Here is a 26618-nt window from a genome sequence, read left to right as displayed (position 1 = left end):
CCCAATGACTACTAAGTTTTCTTCAGAGTATACAAGTACAGAGCCCATCAGCTTACTTGAGAAACTGAAGCCAGGTTTACACTTTGACCTAGCCACGTCTACTCAGAGCTGAGAAAAAATTTACACCACTGTAGTTAGGGTGACATAACCCCTGGTGTAGGCATGACTAGGTGGATGGAAGAATTCTTCCATCAACTTAGCTACCGCCTCTTGGAGAGGTGGCTTAACCACAACGATGGAAAAAAAACCTTTAGTTGATGTAGGAAGTGACTACACTCTGGTACTGTAGCTGTGCCACTGTTGCATAGACACAGCCTGTGACTCATGAATTTATTCTGCCATCTTGTAGCTGTACTGTCCATTTCCTTCTTCAAATCATTAACAAACATTTAACATCAGTCCTCAATATTAGGCTCTTAGGGTACCTGCTATCAATTCCTCTTCGTTCAGAGTGGAACTTTAACAGGCTACAGAGACATAATTTCCCGTTTGGAAGCTATGTGGGTTTGACTCTATATTGGATTTATTGTACTTATCCAATTGTTGGCATCTCTTTAGAAGCAGTTTCCCTGGAAATGAGGCGAGGCTTAGTGTAATGCCCATGATTTCCCTTGGCTCCTTTTATAGCAAATTTGCTATCTTCAGAAAGGAAACATCTCTGGCAGTAACTCTGCACTTCACACTTTATTTCTCACAGAAGCCTTAGATGAATACAGAGAATCAGAGAAGCTAGAGACATATCCCCTGCTAACACCAGATTATTTCCTTTGGTGCAGTTGGTTGTTTTCTGTTCAGTCTAGATTTAAATGCCTGAAGCAAAGGGGCCTTCATCACTTTTCTTGGAAGCCACACTTTGTAGTTGTTTCATTAAGAAGTTTTATTGCTACTTGCCTGAAATGTTCTTTTCTGAATTTTGTCTCAATATTCCCTCAACAATTACTCCCTCCTCCCCATAGACAGTTATATCCTCTCTTAGTTATCATTTAGTCAAATTTTACATTTTCAATTCTTTTCATTCTTTCTTCATAAATCAATCTCTCCAGTCCCTTGATCACTTTTTATTGCTCTTCTTTGAAGTCTCCAATTGGCGAGTTTCTCTCTTGTACGGAGGTTTGCAGAACTGAAATCCATGTCCTAACTGGTTCTTATCAGAGTTGTACAAAGAGGGATGGACCATCATGTCTCTGATTCAGATTCACTATCTGACTAATAATAATACCTAGCTTTTATATACTGTGCTACTTTTTTGGGGTTCCTTACAACATTGCATTTCAGATTAATATATAATTTGCTGTCGCTATCACCCCTTGGTTTTTTCAGCACTCCCAACAGTCTCCTTCCATTAGTATCTCTACTTTGGGTTATCCTTCCCCGGATGTAGTCGCTCATTTATAAACAGATCTTGGTGATTTACTGCAGTTGTTTTCTCAAGTTGGCCCCATAACATTTTCCTTAGTAAATTGCTATTAGGAATATAGTTTAGATTTTTGCGTGGAAAAGGAATTATCTTTACCTGTAGCAAAGACTGATCCAAAAGCTCACATTTAATTTAGCCATTACATGCACATCCCCATTAGCTGTTCTCTCGGTCGTTTTCTCCACTATTAAAATTATCTACTTTTAAGAGGTGAACAGTTAGTGAAAAGTTTTCAGAGTTTAAAACATAGTTTAGGTAATGGATGCCAATGCCACATTTCATGGCATATGTCAACTTCCTTACACAGTTTAGGGAAAAGTTCTGCTCCCCAATCTGCAGTGCAAGGAGATGATCCTCAGCTGGTGTAAACTGTCAGAGGCCTACTGAAGTTAATGGACTTGTGACATTATACACCAATGAAGGATCTGCCCTCAGATCACTATTGTCAATTCTCCATCATTCCATGCATGGACTCCCATTTATGCCCATAGGAATATTGTATGTGACACAAATGCAGAACATGCATCACAAATTTGCAGCGTAATCTGGTGAATAGAGTTTTGCCCTTAAGTTTTAACTAACACTTCCCCTGTCTACCCTAACTACCTCTTGCATGTTCTCAGCTCTGTTCTTCCTCCCAACTGTCCCTTGATTTCTTCTCTTTCACTTTCATCACATGAATCTCTTTTTCGTTATAAAAATGTTGCATTAACATTTTAAATGCTGTACTGTCAATATAGAAGAAATGGTGTAAAAGGGCGTGCCTGCATTGTAGTGACTGCTAATGGCTAGTATGGCTCTGCCGAAGCCTGCCTCAGTTTCCCCTTAAGTCAGACTCCCTTAAAAAGGCCACACAGGCCTGATATTTAAAATATTCCTCCTTCTGGGGTCCAATTTATTAAGCCTTCACACAGTCTTTCAAAATAGACTGAGACCTACAGTCTCCACCCCAGTTTCATCTGGACCCTGCCTCTCTTCCCTGAGTGTCCATCCTCTCTTTAAAGTTCCTTTCTTTTGTGCCAGTTCCTCCTCCCTAAGGGTCTCTCCAGCGCCTCTTGCTTGGAATTTGGCCTTCTCCACAGGCCTCCCCACTAACCCAAAGCCCTGCAGGAGCCATCTTACTCCTTGCACTGTCCACAGGCCTCTCCTTACAACCTGCAGCTGTTTCCCCTTTTATAAGGCCTAGTTGCCTTCCCTTCCCTGTTGGGCAGAAGGTAATTAGTCTAGGTGCACTGGACCCCATTCACTCTTAAAGGGGCCAGTCATCCTGTGACAAATGGATTATCCTTGATCTTTGCTCTGAGGGTCAATCTAACATAGGGCAGGACCTTCTCAGTTACATGACCCTGTGGAATTTCCTCCATGAGGACATTCACCCATGTTACTGTCTCCAAGACTCAAAATAAAGGTTTTTCTATGCAGGCTATTATCTCTATAACCATTGGTTTTTCATTATGTGCCTATTCTTTTGCTCAGCTCTGTTTGAAGGAATGGCTGGTTTTTCTGGATACTGGGACCAGTTTTTTTTAATTTTGTCTACAGATTGTGGAGTTTCCCAGATCCCATATCCAGAGAGAAGCACTTTATAAGTGGTTAAAAATAAATCAAATCAAATCTGTCTCTTGTCTCCAAGCAGGGACCAGGACTTTAAAAATCTTGCCTTGTTATAGAAGCTTCTTTTCTGTGATAGCTTCTGACTAGTGAAATATAACCAGTCATTACAAAGTTATCAAAATAAGTTAAATAATTTATAAGAGCCCCATAAAAGCATTTCAAATTAGTTTCAATGTTGCTGAACAATTACATAAAATAAAGTTCCAGTATCAAATGTGCGGAGCATTAGTGTGACAGTAAAGGAGCCAGCTTTGGATTCTGCTGCTGGATTTTACAAAGTGATCTTATTTTCTGACTTAAAGAAATAAAGAGTAAGGAAAACTTACTGTGTATTCTGGTCCCAGTTTGTCCATTGGTAAGAGAAGGCAAGAGAGGAAAAAAAAAGTAGAATAAAATAATGATGCAAATTATTTTCACTAAATGCAAAGGTATATTAATAATCAAAACCATTGGGTCAAATAAGTACGGACTTACACTTGACTGGGCAAACTCACTGGAGTCTATGGGACAGCATGGGGTGCAAGTCAGCATGATATTTAACACACAGTATCTAAAGATCTAACAAAGCAACTTAGTGGGGAGAAGGTAGCATGGGATAATATTTCAGTTTTTACCTATCTATAGTTTCTGCATGTTACCCATGTTTCTTGGTAATAGCTAATGATGGGAAATAAAAATACAGGGTGGTTAAACAGGAATTGTTCAAATATTTTAATGTTTGCCTCTAGGTATGTGACATGCAGCCTTTAAGGACAGGCAAAACTATCCACTAAGTAAACTTCTAATGTTTTCAGTTCTGCTTTGAGTACTTACCTGTGATTGTATAGGGGTAATAATTCCAAGCCTTCTCTGTGATGTAAAATATTTTGGGAACAACTGCTCTAGCCCAGCTGGGTAGTTTGCTGAAAAAAGAAAAGAAAAGAAATCCCAAATTAGATATTTATTAGCTTGTGAGAATTGTAAGATACTTCCTAATCATGCTCACAATGCTCAGTGAGCATTAAGCAGGCCCTACTAAAACTAAGTCCTGGCCCACCGTAATATCTTTAAGTTATGTGTCCCTTTAAATCTGCACTGAAATCTCACTGTAGTCATTAGTCTTGGCACCGCCACACATTTATTCATTCTTTTGCGGAGAATAACTTCCTTTTGCACTTATCTAGCTAAGGAGAACATTCAAAGTGTGGATTTGTGGGTTCACAGACGTGGTCATGTGAGGAATCAGCACAAGTCATAACATGTAGTGTGTACTTTCTTAGCACAAGGAGATAACTCTTATCAAGGGACAGTGAGCCTACTCATTCTGATTCTGTTACTTCTGCCAATGGAGTTTCTTCCTCCATATTCTCTACTATACTCTACTCTCTTGTACTCCATTAGCCCCAAATCCTGATTATGAGGCAGGATTTTCTTTGTGCTAATAATACTATGTAGCAATTATAAAGAGTTTTATATTCAAATTGACTATCCCTTGCTAAAACCCCTGTGACGTTGGTGGGTATGTATTATTATATCCATTTTGTAAATGGCGTAACTGATCCAGAATGATAAAGAGCCAGAGTTAAAACGGAGGAACCTTTGAGTTCTAGCCCAGGGTTCAGTTTGTCAGGCTGGTGTAATTTATCAATACACTGGTTGTAATCCTAGTAGACTAAGAAAACCCTCAGATAACAAGAGAGAGAAGACATGATTTTCTTATGGTCAAGAAAAAAACTGTCAAAGTTAAGGTCAATCATGCAAAAATACCTCTGACCCAGTGACAAACCAGTTGAAATGATGACTTCTATGGGGTTGAACCAGGCAGAAGCTAGTGTAGCATTCACTCGTTATTATCTGTATTATCGTAATGCTTAGGAGCTCACTAGGTGCTGTACAAACACAGAACAAAAAGATAATCCCTGCGCCAAAGAGCTTACAGCCAGGGAATTGCTTTTGAATACTCAGATAGAAAGATAACTGCCATGATAATTATTAGAGGGTGATTGGGCACTATCTCTGGCAGGCACTATCCCTGTGGTAAATTTTTAGATTGGGTCTCTAGTTTGCAGAGAACAGAGTATCCTCAGGTATTATGGAGGTGACAAATCCTGGCTTTAGATGGAGGCTTTTGCTGCTCGGGTGTTCCCTTGTGACATCAGCTTCAGCTACCACAGTTGGGTGGTGACAATGATGAGGGACTGGCCACCAGGAGGGAGGCAGAAGTTTGGAGGTGACAAATAGAAATACTCTTCTGGGTCCCATTTAAAGTAGTCTTGGTCAGATCAGGTGCATGACAAAGATCTTAGATGGAGTCTGAACTGAACCACAGCAGGTAGCTTCAGAACTCAATTATCCAAACGTAAAGGGGAAATCAATTAATTTCATCTGTTTGTGAGTTGGATAATTGAGGGAATTTTGAATACCACTGATACGTGTCTAGGATAAACAGAAGGTTTTGGATAATTAAGGACTGTTTGATCAAGATTTTGCTCGATATAAATCTTTGCATTTGTGTGAAAGCCAAAAAACAGAAGTTACCACATCTAAAAACACAAGTTTTCACATAAACCAGAGGTTAAATGCATTGATTTTCACCGTCACAATAACATTGTCTAAAGGTTTGTTTTTTGGTTTTGCTTACCTAAACCTTTCTTGTGAACAAAGCCCTAAGCAGTGGTTCTGTGAGAACCTGCACAACAATTTTTTCTGTCTTGTCTTTTTTACTAGAGTCTTTCTGCTGAATTACACTGTATCTGATATCTAATACATCAAATACAGGGGGTGATGCAGCTTTCAGCTTCTGAAGCCAGCATGCTGGGAGCAGACAAGTAAGCAATTTTGAATTCTCAATTAAATGTAGTCACTGAAGGAGATTAAAACACCCCTCCAAAATCATGGGGTTAGCCTACTGGCTGTACACCAATTAAAACCTGCATCCAACACCAGACACCGGTCTTCAAATTCCCCCATTTTAAATATCTGTTTTTTAGTGGTTGCTTCACAAAGACAAGCCTTTGTTACTGCTGAAATCCAGTATAAAACAGACAAAAATGTAGGTTTCTAGACTGTTGTTTCAGAATGAAAGAAATAAGAAAAATGGAGGCTACTTACTTGTAATGTGAGGTTCTTCAAGATGTGTGATCCCTATCTGTACTACACACATGGGATATGCATGCTCACCATGTGCCTGAGTCCGTAATTTTTTGCAAGCAGTATCCATTGGCCCGCACATGCACCCTAGCTCTCCATGTGCTCCAAACCGAGAGCATAAAAGGTGGTGCAGGATGATGACTCTCCAGTTTCCCATTCTTACTGCAGTCCAAACAATCTGCAGTAGAAGGGATGGAGGGCAGATAGTGGAATACAGATAGGAACCACACATCTTGAAGAACCTCTAGTTACAGGTAAGTAGGCTTCATTTCTTCTTCAAGTGATGGTCCCTATGTGTATTCCACACAAGGGAGATTACCAAGCAGTAGTCAGACAGGGGGTAGGTGTGAGGACACAGAAGCGATAGCTGACTGTAGTACTATTGTTCCCATAGCTGTATCCGCAGTAGATGATGATAGGACCAGAACATACTGTTTCCTGAAGAAATGCAAAGAGCTCCAAGTACAGCTCTTTGCCAAAGGTCTCGACATACTAAGGGCTAAATCTTCCCACTCCCTGCACCATGCTTAAATCACCACTCAGTGCATGGGTTGATGGTGGAGAAGGGATCCCCCCCACAAGGCACTAACTGAGCTGTTTCTACTGCAGCCTTGACAATGCCCTAGCTCTCTCAGCTCTGATGTTCCTGCTCTTGCAGGATTGGTGGAATGGCTGTTGGACTTGCATGGAGGCAGACCGACTAGTCCCACACTATTAAACCTGGCTATGTGGGCCGAAGTGGGCTTCACAGCATTGAGACTTATGGATACCTGTGTAGTGTTCCCTTCCCAAATCACCTCCTTTCCCCCAACCTCCACACACTAGAACCATACTGATTACACTGCATCAGGGCCCTTCAGCAGCTATAAGATTTTCCCATAAAGAATTGTCCCTTTTACTCAGACCCAGCAGTGGGAGTCTGTAACAGGGTATACTGTTTTTTAGCCCAGGAGAGATGTCTCCGGGGTCATGCTATCTCGTTCCAGTTCAAGCGTTGTGTTGGTTTTTTTCTTTTTTTTGTAAATATACTCAGGAAACCAAGGAGCCAGCTACACAGAGGAAGTGGTCCTGGGAGATACAAGGCTGCTAACTTTGTCTAAAGCATGGGACAGAGCTTGGAGGAGCAAGATGCTTTCCCTATCATTCTCTCTGTCAGCCAAAAGAAATCCTAGGAAGTGTAGCCTCTGGATTGCTAGGATTTATAGGTGTCCCCAACAGATCCTGCTGGGAAAGGGGGCATGCTACAGCCAGCCTCCTTACCCAGAAGAGGAGGGACTGTGGATGGAGTTGCTACCAGTCTCTCCCGGAAACATAAAGAAATCTGTTTGAATTCGACTGCCAAATCTTTGGAAAGCATCTGGAACCCCAGCAGGAATATCAGAGAGGAAGAAACTCGAGAGAGAGGCCCTTTGATTAGGTTTTATAATTTCCCTACAAAATCTTCACTGTATTTGTTTTGACTTTGCCACTAGACCTCTGAGGAGAGTCTGGGTTCTTCAGAGAATGAAATTAAGGAAGGGTCTGTATTTTTTTTTAATGGAGCTCTACAGCTCTGATCTTGAGTGAACCCTAGTCTGATATAGAATCAGGGTATTTATGTATCAGAACAAGGTGTTTAAAAGCATCCAGTCATGGTTTGAACTAGATTCCTTGCTCAAGCAAAACTCCCATTGCCCCCAGCAGGAGGAAGGACTGGAAAATCAGGACTTTTACCTGTTTTTCTTCTACAATTTGACCATCGCAGAAGTATCTTACAAATAAATTCTCAACCAACAGCCACTTCATCTAAATCTCATTTCAGAAGTGGTGGCACAACATCTCTCTGAAATACACTTGGAAGAAAACATGGCCTTTGTTGTTGGCCCAGGGAACTGGGTTACGTGATTCTAAATGTCAGTGTACTTTCCATTTGTTCTGATATCTGGAATACATCAATATGATACGAACTACTTCCTTTGCCAAAGGCTTGGCCTTCTCCACAGTGTGCTTTATATACAATGGAAAATTAAGTGTGACACATTATCAGTGCTATTATGAATGCCTCGTTTTAGTCCTGACCAAACTTCCACTAAAGTCAATGGCAAAACATCCATTGATTTCAATGGAATGTTGGATTGGGTCCTTTGGATTTGGCTGCCTCTAGTGCAGCGATAAATTATTCTGCTTAGATTTTAATTTTAGTTCTTCAGCAGAAAATGGGGGCTCTTTTTTCCTGAAACTTCTACAACCAGTTAATTTGTTCTTTGCAAAATTAGCTGCTACATCAAATGCTAAATTTGATACTTGGCAGTTATCAGGGAACTAATTTAGCAGGTCTCCCTTTATTTTCCATAAAGATTCTGCTTAAATAAATTGGGCTCATTTTAGGGAGCAAAGATAAAGGAATACTATATGCTTCTATAGCATTCTTTGTCCCTTCAATTCGATTAGCTCAAGCACTATATTTTGACCTTTTATTTCTTGGATTTCTCAAAGGCTGGCATTCTGCAATTATCTGATTATGATCAGTTGTACCTTTACAATTCTATTGAGTCGGGTTGATTAGTCTTTTGATCTGAAACTGTGAGATTTTAATAAATGCACTGCACTTGTCATGGGGTCAGCACCCCAGGGACCCCCCCATGGCCAGGAATGCCTCTGCAATGCCCTGCTCACAATTTCTCCCTCACAATGCTTCTTAAACAAACTCCTTGCAGGCCTTTCTTGTCCATTCACCACTCTTTCTCAAAGGGCCAAGTTTGTTCGCATAAATAAAACTCAAGGTCTGAAAACACAGCCCATTGGTCTTGTCAGGTCATTCCCAGGCTTTTCCTGCCTGTAGTCTCAGTAGGGAAACCCCATGCCCCACTGCTTACTCTGAGCAGTCTCCAGTTCACCCGTGACCTTACTCACAGACCTTCCTGGTTGGGGCCTTTCCTGCTTTGGCGGGCCATTCCCAGACCCTGCCTGGCTGGATTCTTAGGCTTCTAGCTCTGGCTTCCAAACCCCTTGGAATCAGAGTCTTCCCTGTAGAAGGTCTTACTTGCAGTTTCCAGCACTTCCCTCTTCCTGCTGCCCTTTATAGGGAGTTACCTGATCCAACCCAGGCGTGCCTCTTTAGTAAGCAGGGTTGGCTAGCCCCAGGCCCTCCAGCCCTTAAGAGGCAAGCCATCTTGTCACAGTGCTGTACATAGTTGTAGCTCTATTTAAATTCAATAAGTCTGATTTAAAAACTTATGTTTCAGCCTTAGCTGAGCTCCCCTTTATGGATGCTCACCAGACTTCTATATTGGACCCAAACCTTTGGCTCTCATGAATTTTAAAGCTTACTGAATCTGACCAGCATTCAGACACTGCCTCTATGTCTGGCTTTTCAGGCACACTCCTGAGATACAGACTCCAATGCCCATAGCTCCTCCTGGGACATGGGGCCCACAGCCCAGCTGACCTGCACCCCAAGACCACTGTGGACCTCTTCACATCCCCTCCGGAGCTCCACCCTTGTGAGGACTCTGGATTACTGCTCCACCTTTCAGGGAGTTGGTACAGTTGACGCCAGTAACACAGACTTTGCCAAGGCACTTTACATCACACAGACGTTACTCACAGATGAACCATAAGAGATATACAGATCTATGGAAAACCAGCAAACATCTGCACAGACCACCCCTCCTCAGTTCTTGATCTCCCTTGAGGGCCTTTGTGAGTTTAGTCAGTGTCTTCTAGGGGTGGGATTCTTCTTCATCCCCTCCCTTCCTGTCCTGTCCTGTTGCCAGCCAATGGATGGCTGGTGAGAGAAAGCCAGCTCAGAGCAGAATTTGTTCTTTTATAAAATTCTAGTCCCCTCTGTTTGGTGACCTCCCTCCCAAGTGGCTTGAAGTCCCTTTTCTGGTGATTGGTTGCTTGGTTACAGCCCACTTCAAGTCCAGACCGAGCAAGACTGGTTCCTGTGGACTGCAGCAAGCTCATTGCTCTAAGGTGCTTCCATTTGAATGGAAGAGCATTCAGGTAGACGTCCCTGATTTGCTCTCCATTGTTAGCCCTCTGGTAGATGCAAGGATTTTCCCTGATACCTCCATGATGTTTCAGCTCAAAATGGAGGCTGAAGTTGCCAAAGTGAATACTCAGCACAGTTTAACAATCAAAATGGAGTTCACAAACCAGAATGGAGTTTGCAGATTGACTGACATATACTAATCCATCAGAATGCAACATTAGCGGAACTCAGTGAAAACTATTTTGCCTCTCCTGTTGCTGATAATTTACGACATAGCTATCAAATGAATTGTCCAGGAATGACGGATGTGTGAAACATTCTCAGGGAATCCAGGTGAAACTAGACTAGTTTCCAGCTTTGCAACAACTTTGAGTCTTAGACTAGCTCCACTGCAAAATTCATTATAGTCCTTAAATATTTAGAACAAACCTGCATCCAATTTAGAACATACTGATCTTCTAAAAGCTGACACGACCCAAAAATCACAGTTGTACTTAGTACCTTGTGCTCAGAACTACTGTGAAACCAGGTGAAAGTCATCAGTTTCTACTGAATGCCGAAATGAAAAACTTAAAGCAAAACTTGGGGGGTACACTGAAACCCCAGAAATGTTACAAAGTGCTGAGTCTGTGGATTTAGTTGTCAAAGAAAACACAAAAGCTCCCGCTGCAAAACAATGTGTCAATTTTAGCAGATTTACACCTTCTGCAATCCCAATGACTTGATGACAATATTGTATCTAGAATGGTAAACTAAACCAGGTGTGTTGGGTGGTCAGGTATGAGTAGCTCAAGCATTTAGAATGCCAACATAGGGTGAAATCCTTGTCCTGTTAAATTCAATGGGCATTTTTCCATGGTCTTCAATGGGGCCAAAATATCACCCTAAAAGTGCAGAATAGGAGGTATATTAAAGGCTGGAAGGGAGGGACTGGGCTTGACAGTAGAAGGAAAAGGAGCAGTGAATGGGTTCAGCACTTACGAAGGGGGTTTAAGACTGGTTGAATCTGGTAATATTGTTCAATATGGTGGATACTTATCCATATATTTGAGAAGTTCTTTTGAGAGTTTTTTAAGGAAGATAATACATTCTATATTCAGTGTTCTGACAAGGTCACACATTACTGAATGCTGAATTACTGAACAGACAACTACAGGGCAAAAGAAAAAATATCCTTTTATTGCTAATGTCCATAAATTGTTCTTTAGCCAAAGCTTCTAATCTAGATTAACATCAAGTACCTGATAAAAAACCAGGTAAAGTCAATGTGATTTTGGAATTGTTTACCCTTGAATATATAGAGTAAAATTCTGACCCCATTAAAGTCAATAGGAGGTGCGCCATTGTTCCAGCTCAGGGAGCCAGGATTTCACCCATAAAACATAAGAGATGATGTTTCTGAGCAATATGTGAATTTGCTCCAGTCCTATAACTGTGACTCACGGTACTGAGGACTTGCACATAGAGCACCTTCTTTTATTAATGTAATTCATATACTGGTATTTATGGCATGGCTTTTTTTCATTATAATGGAAACTGCAAACTAAAGTATTTATAGACAACAGAAGTAGAGTAATCACACCAACAGATCTACACTGGCCATCAGGCAGCATTCTAGTAAGAAACTAACACTCCTTCAGGGCACTTTCCCTTATTGGTCAAGGAAGATATTGGAATCATTTTGTTGCAATGGATCAGAAACAGTACTTTTTTGACAGAAAAAGATATCTCAAAGGGAATAATCTTTCACTTTCCCACAAAACTATGGATCTCAGGACACGGGGGAAATCTCTAGAGTCTGCATGCAGGTGCAGTGTCCTCGCCATTTCTCATTCCCAGACAGAAATAAACATCTCACTTTCTTTCTCTGAATGGGACTGAGATAAAAGTAACCATAAAGGCCTTTGAATGTATTTGATATGAATCTTAGGACAGTTTTTTAAAACGTGATATCTGTTTGTGCACAACATTTTGCACACATGTGCACGTCAAGCACGTTTGTGCCAACACACTGATCTATTCAGTGACAGATACTAAGCTTCTAAGTGGTGAATAAGGCCCTCAGAAGACTTTCAATTATTATCAGAACAATTATTTTTGGGTGTGGAATATTGCTGGCAATTCTGTTGTTAGGCTTGGGAAAGGTCAGATCTGTCAGGATTCCAGAGGAATATGCAATGGTGTAATTGCCACAATATTGCTATATCTGTTTCTAAAGATTGCACTGTAGAAAAGCTTAATAAAGCAAATGGGCCTAGGGGAACAGAGAAGAATTAGAAAAGCAGCAACATTCAGTTAGATCAGTAGTAATAAAAAACTGCAGCAGATTAAGGACCATATTTCATACAACAGAAATATATAGATTTTAAAATTAATACTGGCCTTTAAGTCACTGCGGAAGCACTGACCCCTAACACTTTAATTTCAGCTGCAGAAAAGGCATATATTCTGCTTTGGGAAATGATGGGGCTGTTGGGAAACAAAAGCAATTTTTCCCATTATGTCTTTAAGCCTGTCATTTTGCTGCAGAAGGTCACTGATGTACAAGTCTAGTGGTCATTCATAATGTCAACTCATTTTGCTGAGACAAATCTTTTGTCACCAAAATGGGTCACTGGCCTTGTGCAATTCTTATGAAGTAGTGCTAGATCTTGCTGCATCAGCACCCCAAAGGCTCACTGCTACCCTAAGCAATTCCCTGCTAAGTGTGGGGCCAGAGTGACTTTCTGCATGCTACTGATGTTAAACAGAGGAGACACGATTAACCTCTGTGCCATTTCAGGTAGGATTAATTTTAATGCACCTATCTGATTTTAGCTGAAGATGCTGATTCAAGTTTTAGGAAAAATAAATCTATCTTTGATCTAGATTTTGTAAAGAAAATAACTTCTATTTAAAAAAGAACTTCAGTGTGTTAAAATTTTTTGCACTTCTATAGTACTTGCGATCAGAGGCTCTCACAACACATTACAATTGTTAATGAATTAATCTTCAAACACCTCTGCGCAGGAGAGAAGAACCATCATTTCCATTTTACGATTGGGGATGAAATGGAAGCCCACAGAGACTAAGGGCATCCACCACTTTAATTGAAGTCCATGGGAGTTATTTGTGCTCTGCACCTCTGGAAATCAGACCCCCCTGTAGTTTCACAAGATCACACAGCAAGCATATGACAGAGCAAGGAACAGAACCTATAGCTAGTGACTCCCAATCCCTCCGGCACACTAGGTTTCTTTCACACAGATTCCCTTTTTGTTTTACCCATTTTGAAAAACAGGAAAGTGTGAAAGAAAATAGAGAAATATGCTGATTTTCAACCCAACCCTACCTTCAGGCCATAATTCTTTGCCATTGAATATGTGCTCTGAAATCAAACAGACAGCTAATGCCTCTACTTCAAGAGACAGTGCTCTTCCACTGTCCCTTTCTCTGAAGTTGCCAGTACCTGGCCTGTATTCAATAGAACACATTATATTTGAAACACAAAGGCTATTTCCTGAGATAGATGCTGTGCCCTGCAAATCTTTAACACTGAGCATGATGGGAGGTAACAGCAGCACTTGTCTTGCATAGTACTTGCCTGCTGAGATAGACCCGTTTTTCTGTTAGTTGACCATTGCCATGATTTGGATCTTCATAGGGTTCATTCTGCACGACTTCCACACCCTCCCCTCGGTCACTCTGCTCGTGGCTATGCTTACTGATCATGTACAGCTGTCCAATTCTGTACTGCAAAACAAAAAGAAGAGCAAATGGTTTAGCCGTATATAATGCACAAGCACCCACAAGCCAAATGTCAGAGGGCTGTACAGGAAAAATTGCAATTGAAAGGTTTGTTGTGTTTTTTGTTTTTTGGTTTTTTTTTTTTTTTTTTTTTTTTTTTTGGGGGGGGGGGGTCACTACATTGAGAACTGCAAGAATGATCCTAATAAATACTACTACTGCTGAATACATTACTAAATAATAGTGATACATCCACATTATCATCTACCCAGGGGACCTCAAAATGCTTTACCAAGATCAGTCACGTGGTACATCATCATTGTTACATAGGTAAATTACATCATGGGAACCTTAAAAACCTCACTTGGGTTTTAACCATAAGAGGGGGTGATATGGAGCAGAATAAAGGCCTGAGTCTGAAAAGACTGAAGTTTCAGGAGGGGCAAGGAGACATGGAGAAGTTGGTGAAGGAAACTTCTTCTTTGGAAGCCCTTGGCATACTTCTTTAAGAATTTGTAACTATAGAACCAGGTCCTCAGCTGGTGTAAATCAAGGTAACTCCACTGAAGTTAAATGAGTTATGCCCATTTACACCAGCAGGCCTCTCAATTACTACATGGATACAAGCTATCAGGACACTTAGCTGTCATAAGATAATTGCTTTTCTTCTTCTAAGCCAGATATCAACAAGCAAGCAGTATCTGGAGGAGACTCCCACGTTTTTTGCTTATAAGTGGAGAGATATGCAAGGCACCCTTTTAAATAGGAGTAGACAGCTCAGATACAGGAATAGTAGCCTGGTAAATATTACACACACACACACACAGAGCAAAAAATAATGATGTAACCATGACCATTTGTGACCATAAGGTATCCAATGGCCTCCTGATGGTCTGTGTGAAACAAGCTTGTGGTCTCTGTCCAGTTTCTAGTGGATAAATGTCCATATCACAAAACTGCCACCACGGCTGACACCCTTATTAGACTGCTCAGAGAAGCCAAGGGCTGAATGGGTCCTGATGACTGACCTCTGCTCTTACTGCTAGAGGTGATCCTTGCAGGTCAGTCATTAGGCACTCTGGACAGTCAGTTTGGGGAAGCCTACCTGTGGTCTATGAATGAATCAAGGGTGTTATTATTCAAATTTGTCAATCCAGCGCTTTCTACCTGCACCACAAATTCACTAAAGTAGGTTAAGAACTCATTGATTTTCTTGAATGCAAAGCCATTTTTTTCTATCAACCTCTGAACTGGTATTTTCTGTGCACATTTCATGATTCTGCTCTGAGTTTCAAAAGAATGTCTTGCACAACTGACAGATTCATTCTTATTTCCCTGAGTTTTATCATTTTCTTTTATTTAGTTTTCCCTACATTTTTTTGTCTCTGTAAATTTTGGAGTATAAGGGAATAGCTAAGAACCAACAGCTCCCTCCTGACTTTATTGTTTAATGGATTTTTTTTTAAACTGGGAAAAGTTTATTCTATTGTAGCTGTGATGGAGGACTAATCTCCAGTAAGAAACATCAGATGTATGACCAAGAATTCCAATGTATTTTGAAAGACAGATTTGTAAATGACCTTTGTGCCAGGTTGTTGATACGCTAACTGAGGTGCTTTCATTACTAACAATTAAAGTGCTACAGAATGTGTCTCATATACTCAAGTGCCAAATACCAGGGCTGGTGTTTAGTACTTGTGTACTAACTGCTGTATTATTATTTCAAACAGTGCCTGCCATTGTCCACCGAGCTGTCAGTTTCTGGGACAATATTCACAATAGGAATTACATTACTGCACAGTACTGAAGGTAATAACTCTGTTCTACTTTCTTTTGTGGAGAACTGCAAGTTAAAGGTATGATCCTGCCCCTATGAGAGTCAGTTGGTGTTCTGCTTTTTATTTCAACAGGAGCAGAATTGGCTTCTGAGAACAATTTCAAACAGCAGCCAAGTGAGAGGAGGAAGGAAGATGCCAACATTGCAGTTCTAGGGGGAACCTTGATGGAAGCCCTCCAAGTACAAGCTGTACTAAGCTCAAAATGTATGGATTCAGAAATGCCTGGCAGAGTCAGGAATATGTGCAATAATTCCCTAGCTAAAGATGGGATTTGATGCCTCCTTTGTCCTGTATCCATCACCCTCTGCTTCCTCTCTTGCACCATTCGACCAAGGTCAGCAACCCTCCTATCTTCCTTTTTTGGAAGGATGGAACTTGCATCCACCTATATAATTTCTTCCTTCCCAAACTCAATCCCAGTTTCTGTTCTGTGGTCCCAGTGTCGCTTGATGCAGCAGTGCTTTAAAACAGTGTTTCCCAAATGGTGGGTCCCAACCCACCAATGGGTCACAGGAAGGTTTTAGATGGGGCTCTGAAGGCGAGGTGGTGAGTGGTGAGACAACCCTGTGTGCCAGGTTACACCACCTGGAGCAGGGCCCAGCCCCATGGGACAGAAGCTGCTGCTCTGGAGTGAGTATGGGGTGGGCTTGCTCTTCAACCCCTCTCTGATTTAAAGGAGCTGCTGTGGCAATCAAAGCAAAGAATTCTGTGAAATAGGGAGACCTTTAGGAAGGATGGGCTGGGATTTGTCACAAGGAGGGAACAGTTTATTATAATAAAGATACCCAGCTCTTATATAGTGCTTTTCATCCATTTAGTACTGTCCCATTGCAGAATAACCTTGTTATTACCATACAGTGGCTCCTTATAAGTAGCACACTAAGTGTCTGCCTACTTAGCCTATATCTAAAGTCTTCTTGAAGAGATGGGATAAAGAGGCGGAGCAGTGATGCAGAGGAAGCAAGTAGGTGAGCTTCTTGCCTGTGTGGCCTCTTGTAGGCTGCTCAGGTCCACAGGCAACCAACCCCAGTTCCCTTCACCTCACTGAGGAGACCCCTTGTAAAGGGGTGCCCACCCACTAGCCAAGTGTGTGGTCCCAGGGTTGTAACCTCTGTCCTACCAAGCACCCAGCTCTGCGAATGTGCCCCAGCTGGAATGGCAGAGATGTCTTCCTTTGGCACCATGCGAGAAGCATTCTGTGTTTGCAAATTTTCAGATGGGTTTAGTGCTGGTGAAAGGAGACAGATTTACAAGTTTGGCCACTGAAGTCCTCGGTTTGTCCCCAGAACAAGACTGGGCAGAGGCAGCAGCAATACAAGCTTCTTCAGACTATGGCACTGTACTTTAACCCGGATCTGTGAGGACAACTTCTAGGACTCAGAAGCTATTCATGGGTGAATTAGACATTGGTCTCCCTTCTGAGATGGGCCAGAAGGCTGCTAATTTTGATGGTGTGGACACTTATATTGGAAACTGGGTGGCCACCCACAAAACTCATTTCACACTGAATACCACCTAACCATCAGATAGTAACAAGTTCTGGTCATGTCTCATCTGAGCTGGTGATCTATAGGTGGAACGATCTGTACACCATTACTGATTTCCCAAGCCATCCTATCTGATCCGGAGAAACAGTCTTCATTGACACAGTAAATAGCACAGACTACTTTACAGGTTTTGATGCTTCTGAAAGTAAAGGAAGGTTTTTCCTTGATACAAGGGTTTACAGTATTCAGTATGTTCAGTTTCATATTGTTCAGTTTCACACCATACCTAGAGAACTGGATTTTTATAGCACCTTTCCTCATTGATTCTTTCATCTTCCAAGTTGCCAGAAAGTTTGACAAAGCTTAGCAGATTAGGAACTGGGTAATTATTCTGAATGAGATTTTACTTGAACAAGACCGGTATCAGAGTGCCAGATTCTGATCTCAGGTGTAACTTTTGAAGTCAGTGGAATCACTCTGAATTTATTGGTGTCAATGGGATCAGTATGTGGCCTGCCAATCTTGTAACTATTCACTCTTAGGAGCTACTTTGCCCTCTCAATAAAGCATGCTAGAGTCTTTAATAGCAAGTCAGGTGCAGTTCTTTCTAATCAAACCATATTGCACTTGCTGTCAGGAAGGTATAGTGCATAGCTGGAATTGCTTCAATAGAAACGCATTAAATAAACCAGCTGGCAAGTTTTCAAACATTATCTTTTCAAGTGGAAGAGAAACACTCTGTCCAGTCACCATAATTTACTAACAATAAGCCATCTAATCAGCTTCATGATCACTAATACACTGCACTTTTCCATGAATCATAACAGCCCCTGTGGGTTGGCTCAGACATTTGTGGGACGCTTTGCAAAGTGAGGTGTGGCATGTCAAAGGCTCAGGCAGACTTCTGACGATAACTAGCACCAGTGAGGGTGGATACACCTGTTTAACTTAAGGCTTTTAGCCCCCATCTCAGGCTTCAGGGGGATCTCTAAAGCCCTAAGTGCTGCCAGCATGGTGAATGGGTGCCACAGGTACCGTGGCTTCAGGAACTGTAGCCATGGTTGACACTGAGCAAAGCAGAAAAGGAAGGGGAGCCCTGTCTGCGCAAGCTGCAGAAAAAACAGTTCTGAGTCCCATGGGCGTCTGGATTTTGGTTAAGGAGACTGATTAGCTGACTGATCTACAAAAAATAATGGCTTTGACTTTTGTAGACAGTTGCAGAGCAAGAAACTTTGAGGAGGAGAGGACAATTTAGAAACAGATTTCAGGATTTCCTATGTCTCACTGCAGGATGGAGAACAGGAGGAGGACTTGGGCAGAGCAGAGCTCTGAGTTCTTGGTCCTCCTGGATAGGTGTTGTAATAACTGTGCCTACAAATCAACCTTAATGGTGAACTCAACTGTAAAAAGTGAGTGTAAGTTCATAAGATGTTGCAATAACCTGTAACAAGAAGTGTTGATGGGCAAAGATGCAAAAGTGAAACAAAGACTGAATTAGTTCAAACAAAATGGTCTTCTGACATGAGTCAATGTCTGGTAAACAAGAAAAGTGTGGAACTGGAAATCAGTGAACCAAAACTGGTGGACAAAATAACGAGGGATAGGCTATTCCACCCATCACTCCATTTGGGGTCCTTAAAAAAAGAAACTTTGGGAAAAAATTAGCTCATGTGGCAAGCTTCACCATCATGGCTCTCTCTCCCACCAACTCCTGGGATCCTGGGCCTTTGTTGTTCTAATTTTAAGAGATGTCCTAAAGAGACTGGACCAGAGAGAGGGACCAAGATGACATTGCCATGTCTACCAGCTCTGGCTGAATACCAACCACTGTCTGGAATGTGAGACTGGATCACAAACCTTCCCCCAGTGTCTTCTCTTCTTTCCCCACCTTATTTTTTCTCTTTCCTATCCCTCTCTTTTTCCTTCTACCTAATAAGAGTCTAGTTAGCTGGTCAAGACTGCATGTTACGCACCATTGAGGTAAGCCTGTGACCAGAAAGAAACAGCTAAAATCAATGCCCTAAAAAGCCCGATGCTGGTACGAGTTTGCCAGGTCTTGGAGTGGCTGACAAGATCGTGTGCTGTGCCAGTGGTTTTGCAGCAGCAAGATTGCAAGTGAGAGTCAACACCAGAGGCAGAAGCTGTATTCTCTGTCTCTGTCTCGAGTGTGTGTGTGTGTGTCGTTTCGTCTTCTACGAAACCGGATCACACTTTAGCAACAACAACAGCTCCAGCTCATCCCAAAAGGACAGTAGTTACCATCTTTAATACTATCTAAGACACTGCCAAAGAAGGGGTTTTTCCCTTTGAAGACCTCCTACAACTAAAGGGAAAGGGAACAAGGGATATTGTTCAAATAAAAGCCTTTCTTAATACTTCACATTTCAAATGCTTTAACTATTATTCCTTCTTTTTCTATATCTGTAATAAAAAGTTTGTAATGGTGTTTCCCATGGTGCTAAGCAGGCTGAGCTCTCTGTACACCAAAATCCAAACCTCATTTAAAATTGTTTAATGTTGGAAATTGGTTGGATTATGTTAACATGTGTGTCTCTTTGGACCCATTTATTTCATCTAAATTAATACAACAGAGGGCAGTTGATTTTACCATCAGAAAGGGAAACAAGGCTGCTCTGTCACTAGGAAACCAGAGACTGTGTTGGTAGCTGGTAAGAGAAGGCTCTATTGTGTACATGTCACTGAGAGGTTAGGTCCCCTAAAGCATTTTTCATTGTGGGGTAAGGGACCAACCAACAGACAGGAGAGGTCATAGCTATATGTTGGGACGAGTGCAGACAGAGTGAGAGCTCCAAAGGTGCAGAACACTGAGGGCTGTTTAAGAATGGCCTCACCACCAATTAGAATTTACAAACGAGATAAGAGGAGCCTGGCTTTGTTTTGAAAGAACAGGATAGGCAGTGGGAGAGACCAACTGGATCACCGAGCCTATCCTCCATCCAGATGTTGGATGGTAACCTGACATTGCACTCAATTGTAGCCAATAGGTTTGACTAATGGTGTGTAATTTTAAAATTGATGAATTAATAAGACACTGGGAATCTCTAGGGCAGCAATCTACATTCTGGGAAGGACTCCAATCTCTCCTTAGCTCTAACAATTATGCCAGCCAGCCAGACCTCACTCAGAAAGAAAGATTTCCAAGTCAAAGCTTATTCAAGGCATTTAATATCAACAAAATAAAAGATGAGATAGTGACATTCATTTTAAAGTATAACAATTAACAAAAAAAAAAAAAATCCCCAAACTCAGCCAAACAAAAAACCCAAGCCGAATTTAAGTTTATTTGGCCTGATTCTTCTCTCCATTACATTAGTGTAAATCCAGTGTAACTCCACCAAAGAAAATAATGACACCAGTGTCAATAAAAGGTGCAAGGGGAAAATCAGATTCACTGTATTCATTTTAGATCGACTGTATTTGAAAAGCTGTAAGGTATTGAATGGTCAAGAAGCCAGTGTTCCTGAATGTTGGTTCATTAAAAGAGTGTAATAAGGTGGCATCATACTCTATATAGGATTGCAGGACTTCTCTCGAGTCAACCTAATGTACAGCAATGAAACTCTTCATAAAAATACAAGGTTATTACTGATGAATCATAGTGATATGTGCATCTTTGTTAACTCCAGCCATGAATTAAGAGGGGCTGAGACATTTGAGCTCTTGCCGTGAAAATAAGGGAAGGGTCTGTCCATAAATTATGTAACACATTTTTAGGTGATTTTTCAAGACCCCCCAGCCCTTAGAACACTGAAACAAACGTGCAAATTAAGGACCCATCCTCACCCTAATACATTACATAATTTATGGACAGCCCTGAACAGCCAACAAGCTTAGCTTTTGTAAGTACAAAGCAGTCCTTTTCAACAAGTTGCCAAAAAAGCCAAACCCCAAGAGGGAGGTTAGTTTGGACTAGAAACAAACTGTGTCTGTTTTGTTCAAAGCAGAGTGGAATGCCATCTGTTTGTGGAGAGGTAACAAAGTTCTTATATAATTTGAGAAATCAATATAGTTTTGTCTATGCCCCTATTTTCAACATCAGAGCAATTGCCAGCCAGTTTTGTAAAACCTGTTGTTATAATTCAGTGTGTTTAGGTAATCCTCATTATAAGCAATTATATTTAAAAGCTATGTATACTGAACTTACAATCCAATATAATCGTTTGTGAATAGGCATCTAAATCTAATGGTCTACAAACAGTTGCAATTGAGAAAAACATAGCATGATTTTTAGTTAAGGAGAATTTACACAGCAAAAAAAGAAAGATCTTCCTTGTTTTAATATAGCCACAAGTCCTAGAAGATGTTTTTTCAAATGTTATCAAATTTCCTTTCCTTGCTATCAATTTCCTTTGTGCATTTTATGTTCTAGGACTTGTGGTGCTGCTGTTGTTTGAAGCCACACAGAAGCTCACGCCCTATTAGTGTTCTTATTTAAGTGTAAAATCTGTTTTGCAGTAGGCTTGCTTTAGCACTGCACATAATAATTGATTTTAACAGAGGGTCCTCCTCCAACAGCCCTTATTCATGCAAAATTGCCGTTGTGATCAGACTCAGAATCCTGAATACTCTGGAGATTTTTATCTAGACCATCCTATTTAAAACTAGAAAAGTGTATTGATAACGTCTTTAATTCAGATGAACTAGAGAGCACTGATGTTGTGAACCTGCTGGATGTTTTCATTTCTAATTCTAATTTCTGGTTTTAAAGTTTGGCCTCTATACGTTTATTAAATGCTAACAATAGGAATAAGCATAATTTAGAAGAAAGGGCAGGTACCTTTTGGTCTGGAATGGAGTTTTGTTTTGGGCTCTGTGAAACCTTACATAAGTCACCCTCTCTAGCCTTTAGTTTCTACCTCTGTAAAATGAGCCTAATAATATACATCTCACTGGAGTATTGAGGCTTAGTCAATATTTACATAGCTGTTTGAGATCTTCTAATGAAAGATCAGTTTACCTAAAAGTGTTATAAAATTTTATACAAATTAATCAATACAAGAATCTGGCCGATACGTGAATCACTAGACTTCACATAACTAACATGGAGTATTGTTCTTCCTGGGCCAAATTCTGCTCTCAGTTTTTGGTGCAATGGCTACTGATTTCCCCTCCCTTGTAACTTAGAGAAGAATTTGGCCCTATCTGCCTCTCTCATATTATAAATAAAATCAAATTAAGAAAAAGAAACTGGCTGTGCTCTGTGTTTGCAATGCTTTATATGGCATTTAACAACATATGCAGCTGTTCCCTCCCCTGCTGGGTAAGGGATACATTTGTTAGTCTTGTATTTCCCTCTGACATGAAGAGAAAACACAATGAGCAGTCACATCCCTAAAAAGTCCAAGGATGCTACTTCAGTTCTTCCACTGTTGATCTCATAGTTGAAATTATTTACTGCCAAACCAAATTGCAGAGACAAAGCCCTTTGCAGCGTCTACCCTGGCTCTTGTTTCAGCTGACACTTATACAATAGGCTAAGTCCTGGCCAAAACAAATATATCAAAAGGGATGGTATCTGCTGTTTGCATTACATTTCTTGGCAGGAATATCACCTAAGGGACAAAATAAAGCTCATGGATCAAGAGTGCTGGCCCCCCTCGAGAACTTCCCCAGGTCTCTCTGGGAGGCAGGCAGTGTTGCTATTAGAAACCCTTTTTTTTTTTTAAAGTGCTGACTATGTATTCAGCAGTGAAAAAGGCACAGTTACAGCCCTGCTCTGAGGAGCTCATAAGTTAAAAAGACAGACCAGGTAAATTGGTTTGTTTTTTCTTCTTCAAGCTTTGTAACCCACCTTAAATTTTGGGGTGGAAAGAGCGTGCCATTTGTATGAAGACTTGGCATGTAAGTTGTGAAACTCATTAAGGCAATGGGCAAATACTTAGGCTTATTTTAAGTAGAATTCAAAAGTGCAGCGCAACAGTAAAAACAACACAGGTCTAGAACTGGGATCTATTCTGTAGGGTTTGAAGCAGGCACCATTTCCTTGTCAACCCCAGAGGCTCAGACAGGATTGCCAAGAGGAACTAAAAACTAAGCCCTGCAGGAATTCCTGCCCTATGGGGCCTTCCATGATTCTCTATTTGGCTGGCATACCCCATATAAACCAGGAAGCCCTTTCTAGTTGTCGTCTTAGCAATGCAGATCTCTGGTGTGTGCTTCTGCCTTAGATTTTGCTTGCTGCAACTCACATTGATCCCAGATTTCTGACTCTCGCTCTAGGCTCAGCTCCCAACCCCGATCCTGATTTCCTGTGTCTGGCTTAAGACCATTGTTGACCTTGGTGAAAGACCCTAATCCAGCCTGGCTCAATCCCTATTCTCACCTCACAATCTCAATTTGGTAATGGACTTTGAATTTGTGGTTTTGACTTGGCCCGGCCCTAATACTGAGCAGCTCACCCTGTGCCCACAGGCTGCCCAGGATCCAGCCCTGACAGCTTCCGAGTGCAGAGTTTATGAAGGAGCTAGTTCCACTGGCTCGTATCCTCAGCCTGTCTTGAATGCACAATCTAGGAAGTGCATTACTAACTACCTGTTTTCATACACAGCTCGAGCAAACGAATTCAAGTGCATGCATATTTAGTCAGTCATGAGCATGCTCAGTACAAGCCAAGCCACAAATCAGGAGGGGGGAGGGACACGTGACCCCATATCCCTGTCCCCTATGTGTTGCCTCTGGCACAACTCTTCAAGTTCCTTCCTTTATCTGTAATAGGTTTTATAATATTGTTTGTTTCCATTACCAAGAATTTGGTTGAGACCAGGTGGTCCAATGCGCTAACCTTTTGGCCTAAATCACAGCTGAAGAGGACATGGGAAGATACTATGGTGAAGAATGCTAGTAAAACAAGCAAAGAAAAAATATATAGATAGATATCTTAATTTGGTTGCTAGATAGAGGGATTTGGTTGTTTTATCCTATTTCTGTTCATTTTAGAATTTGTAAAACTTTTTTTAACCAGTCATAAATCTTGTCCTAAACTAGGATGACAGTGTCCTTTTCAGCTTCATTACCCAGACGGAGGCATCAAAACAGTGATTACCCACTATGTATAAATAGAAATATCAAACCAAAATTGAGGCCCACTTTCATTTAAGTTGTTATGCAAACAGGATTGATTTTAATATTCATGGTGTAAGAGTTCTGGAAGATGAAGTACATTCTTGTGAGAGCAGAAACAAAGGTGCTAATATGGAATATTTCAGAAAACACTCCTGAGGGGAGAGGGTCAAGATGCGGGAAGAGATTATTTACTGAAGCTGAGTAATTCATAGTGAATAACTTATTCAAATAACGTAGCTTCCTTTCTTGTTTGCAGATTGACTGCCTACACCTGCAATTCCACTTTCTCCAGGTGATTATCTATTGCTGGAAGAAATCCTTTTCACGATTGTAATTAATCTGCTTTTACTGTCCCTGATGGAAGAGTGTTAAACTAGCAGACAGCCCTTTGTCTGCTTTGCTTCTGAGTTTAAAGAGATAGGTCACACAGTTCTTAGACTTCTCTCAAGATAAGTTCTGCTCTATAGCAAATGTAAATTAAACACCGATTAAAACCCATCTGTCACAACAACCCCTTCAGGTTCCTTTAGTATAAACTGATTGCTGTGTGAGTATGTTATAGAATTTGCAAGTAGTAATATATTAAATTGTTTAATATACTGTATAAATATTTAACACAAAAGCACTTCTTCAGTTACAAGTTAATGGACCATATTCTTTCATTTATACCTGCACAAACCCATTTAACTCAATTGACACCTGTGCAACATCATTGCACAGATGTAATTAAGAGACTAATTTGGCCCTCTCATTCACAAATAGTGACGTAACTTCTTGAAGGTACAAAGCAGAGATGGACAGATATAGAACAGCTTAATTTGACTTGCGCATTCACCTGAATGCCTCCCAAATGGTATCCTGGTATTTGGGGAGGTACTTATATGACTTCTAGGTGAACAATATATGTATCCTAAGCAACCCTCTAGACTGGTTGTTGTTATCATACTTGCCTTTGTCACCTGCTTCTGTTCTTCTTGTCTCAGTTTACGGTCTGATTCATGAAACACTTATTCTGTGTGTAACATTACTAACCTGAGTACTTCCATCAAAACCAGCAAGAATATTCACATACAGAGGCATTTGAAAGATTAGGGCTTAAGCCTTATTTGCACTAATAAAGTTGTGTTGGTACCGCTATACCAGTATAGCCATACCAGCAAACCTTTCTAGTATAGACACAGCTCATACCAGCAACAGTTCTTTTGTCAGTGTAGCTTATACCAGTTCTCCAGCAAAGGCACTGTTTTGCCGGTGTAACTGTTTACACTAGGGCTTTTGCCAGTATAAAAATGTTGAGGGGAGGAGGGGGGGGAACGCCCCCTAAACAACATCACTATACTGGCAAAAGTTTCAAATGTAGCCTAAGTTTAGGTTTGTAAATCTTATCAGGGACTCCATTTTTGTTTTAAGCACTTTATACACCCTTGGGGCTAACCACAGGCATTCAGACAAAGCTGTTTGGACGTACCTAGACATCCCCACATTGGTCTATTTCATTCCTAGAGTCTAATCTTTAGAAAACTCTGAGGTCTTCATGGTTCCTACATAAGATAAACACCAACCCTATCACAAAACTAAAAGAGTCAAAAAAGTGACTCATTCGGAGAAATACATCAGAGTTCCTTCCAACAAGGTGGACAAGGCAGTTAATGTCAGTCCCACTGACTGTAACTATATTCACTGCTCAGGACTGGCAGGCAGAGGAGCTTCATTGTAGAGCACTGTGGAGGCAGCAGGCCCAGCCTCTAGGCAGTGGTTCTCAACCTGCTGCCCATCAGCACACAGCTCCGGCCCATGTTACATCCTCAGGGCCATACAGGTAGTACTGGATGTGGCCCAAAATAGTAAATAGGTGGAGAACCACTGCTCTAGGGGAAGGTATACAAAGCTTCAGAGTGACTGAACCTGGTTCATGCAGATTGGTTTCAGAGGGTGCTTTATTCGGCACCAACCTTGCAAGAGAGAAGGTGATTGTTCAGGGCTTTGAAACAGTGAGCACAAGAGCTATGGGACAGCCTAACAAAACCCAACCTGAAAACTGCTGCAGTACTATTCAGTGTACCAGATATATCAGTCAAAATGCATCTCCAGTACTGTCCTTACTACATCCTCACTGAAGTGCTGTCATTCCAATGGAACATAGCTGCTTAAAACACCATCACATTCCACTGCAGGAGACAAATCGTGGCAGGAAAAAAAACCCCATAAAAACAAAACACTTGGAAAATTCACTGTGACTTACAGAACACTGTGACTTGCAGAATTTCCAAAGAATCATCTGCTTGGAGGTCAGGATTTACCTCCATACAATGAGAGGCCCTACAGTCATTCTGATATCCTAAAATCCT

At 41.1% G+C, this 26618-nt stretch overlaps 1 protein-coding gene across 1 annotated transcript in view; it reads right to left on the bottom strand.

Moving 5' to 3' along the window:
• PITPNC1 (phosphatidylinositol transfer protein cytoplasmic 1) overlaps positions 1 to 26618 on the bottom strand; it is a 147339-nt gene that overhangs the window by 74411 nt on the left and 46310 nt on the right. Inside the window, exons 2-4 of the mRNA XM_067547332.1 lie at positions 13720 to 13868; positions 3845 to 3933; positions 3358 to 3365 (exon numbers count right to left, since the gene is read on the bottom strand). Coding sequence (XP_067403433.1) covers positions 3358 to 3365; positions 3845 to 3933; positions 13720 to 13868 — 246 coding nt within the window. The remainder of the gene's footprint in view (positions 1 to 3357; positions 3366 to 3844; positions 3934 to 13719; positions 13869 to 26618) is intronic.

This window comes from Emydura macquarii, unplaced genomic scaffold (genome assembly GCF_026122565.2).
Source record: "Emydura macquarii macquarii isolate MOO-44397 ecotype Brisbane River unplaced genomic scaffold, CSIRO-AGI_Emac_v2 contig_1230, whole genome shotgun sequence".
In the NCBI taxonomy this organism is placed as follows: Eukaryota; Metazoa; Chordata; order Testudines; family Chelidae; genus Emydura; species Emydura macquarii.
This window is presented reverse-complemented; position numbering and strand designations above follow the sequence as displayed.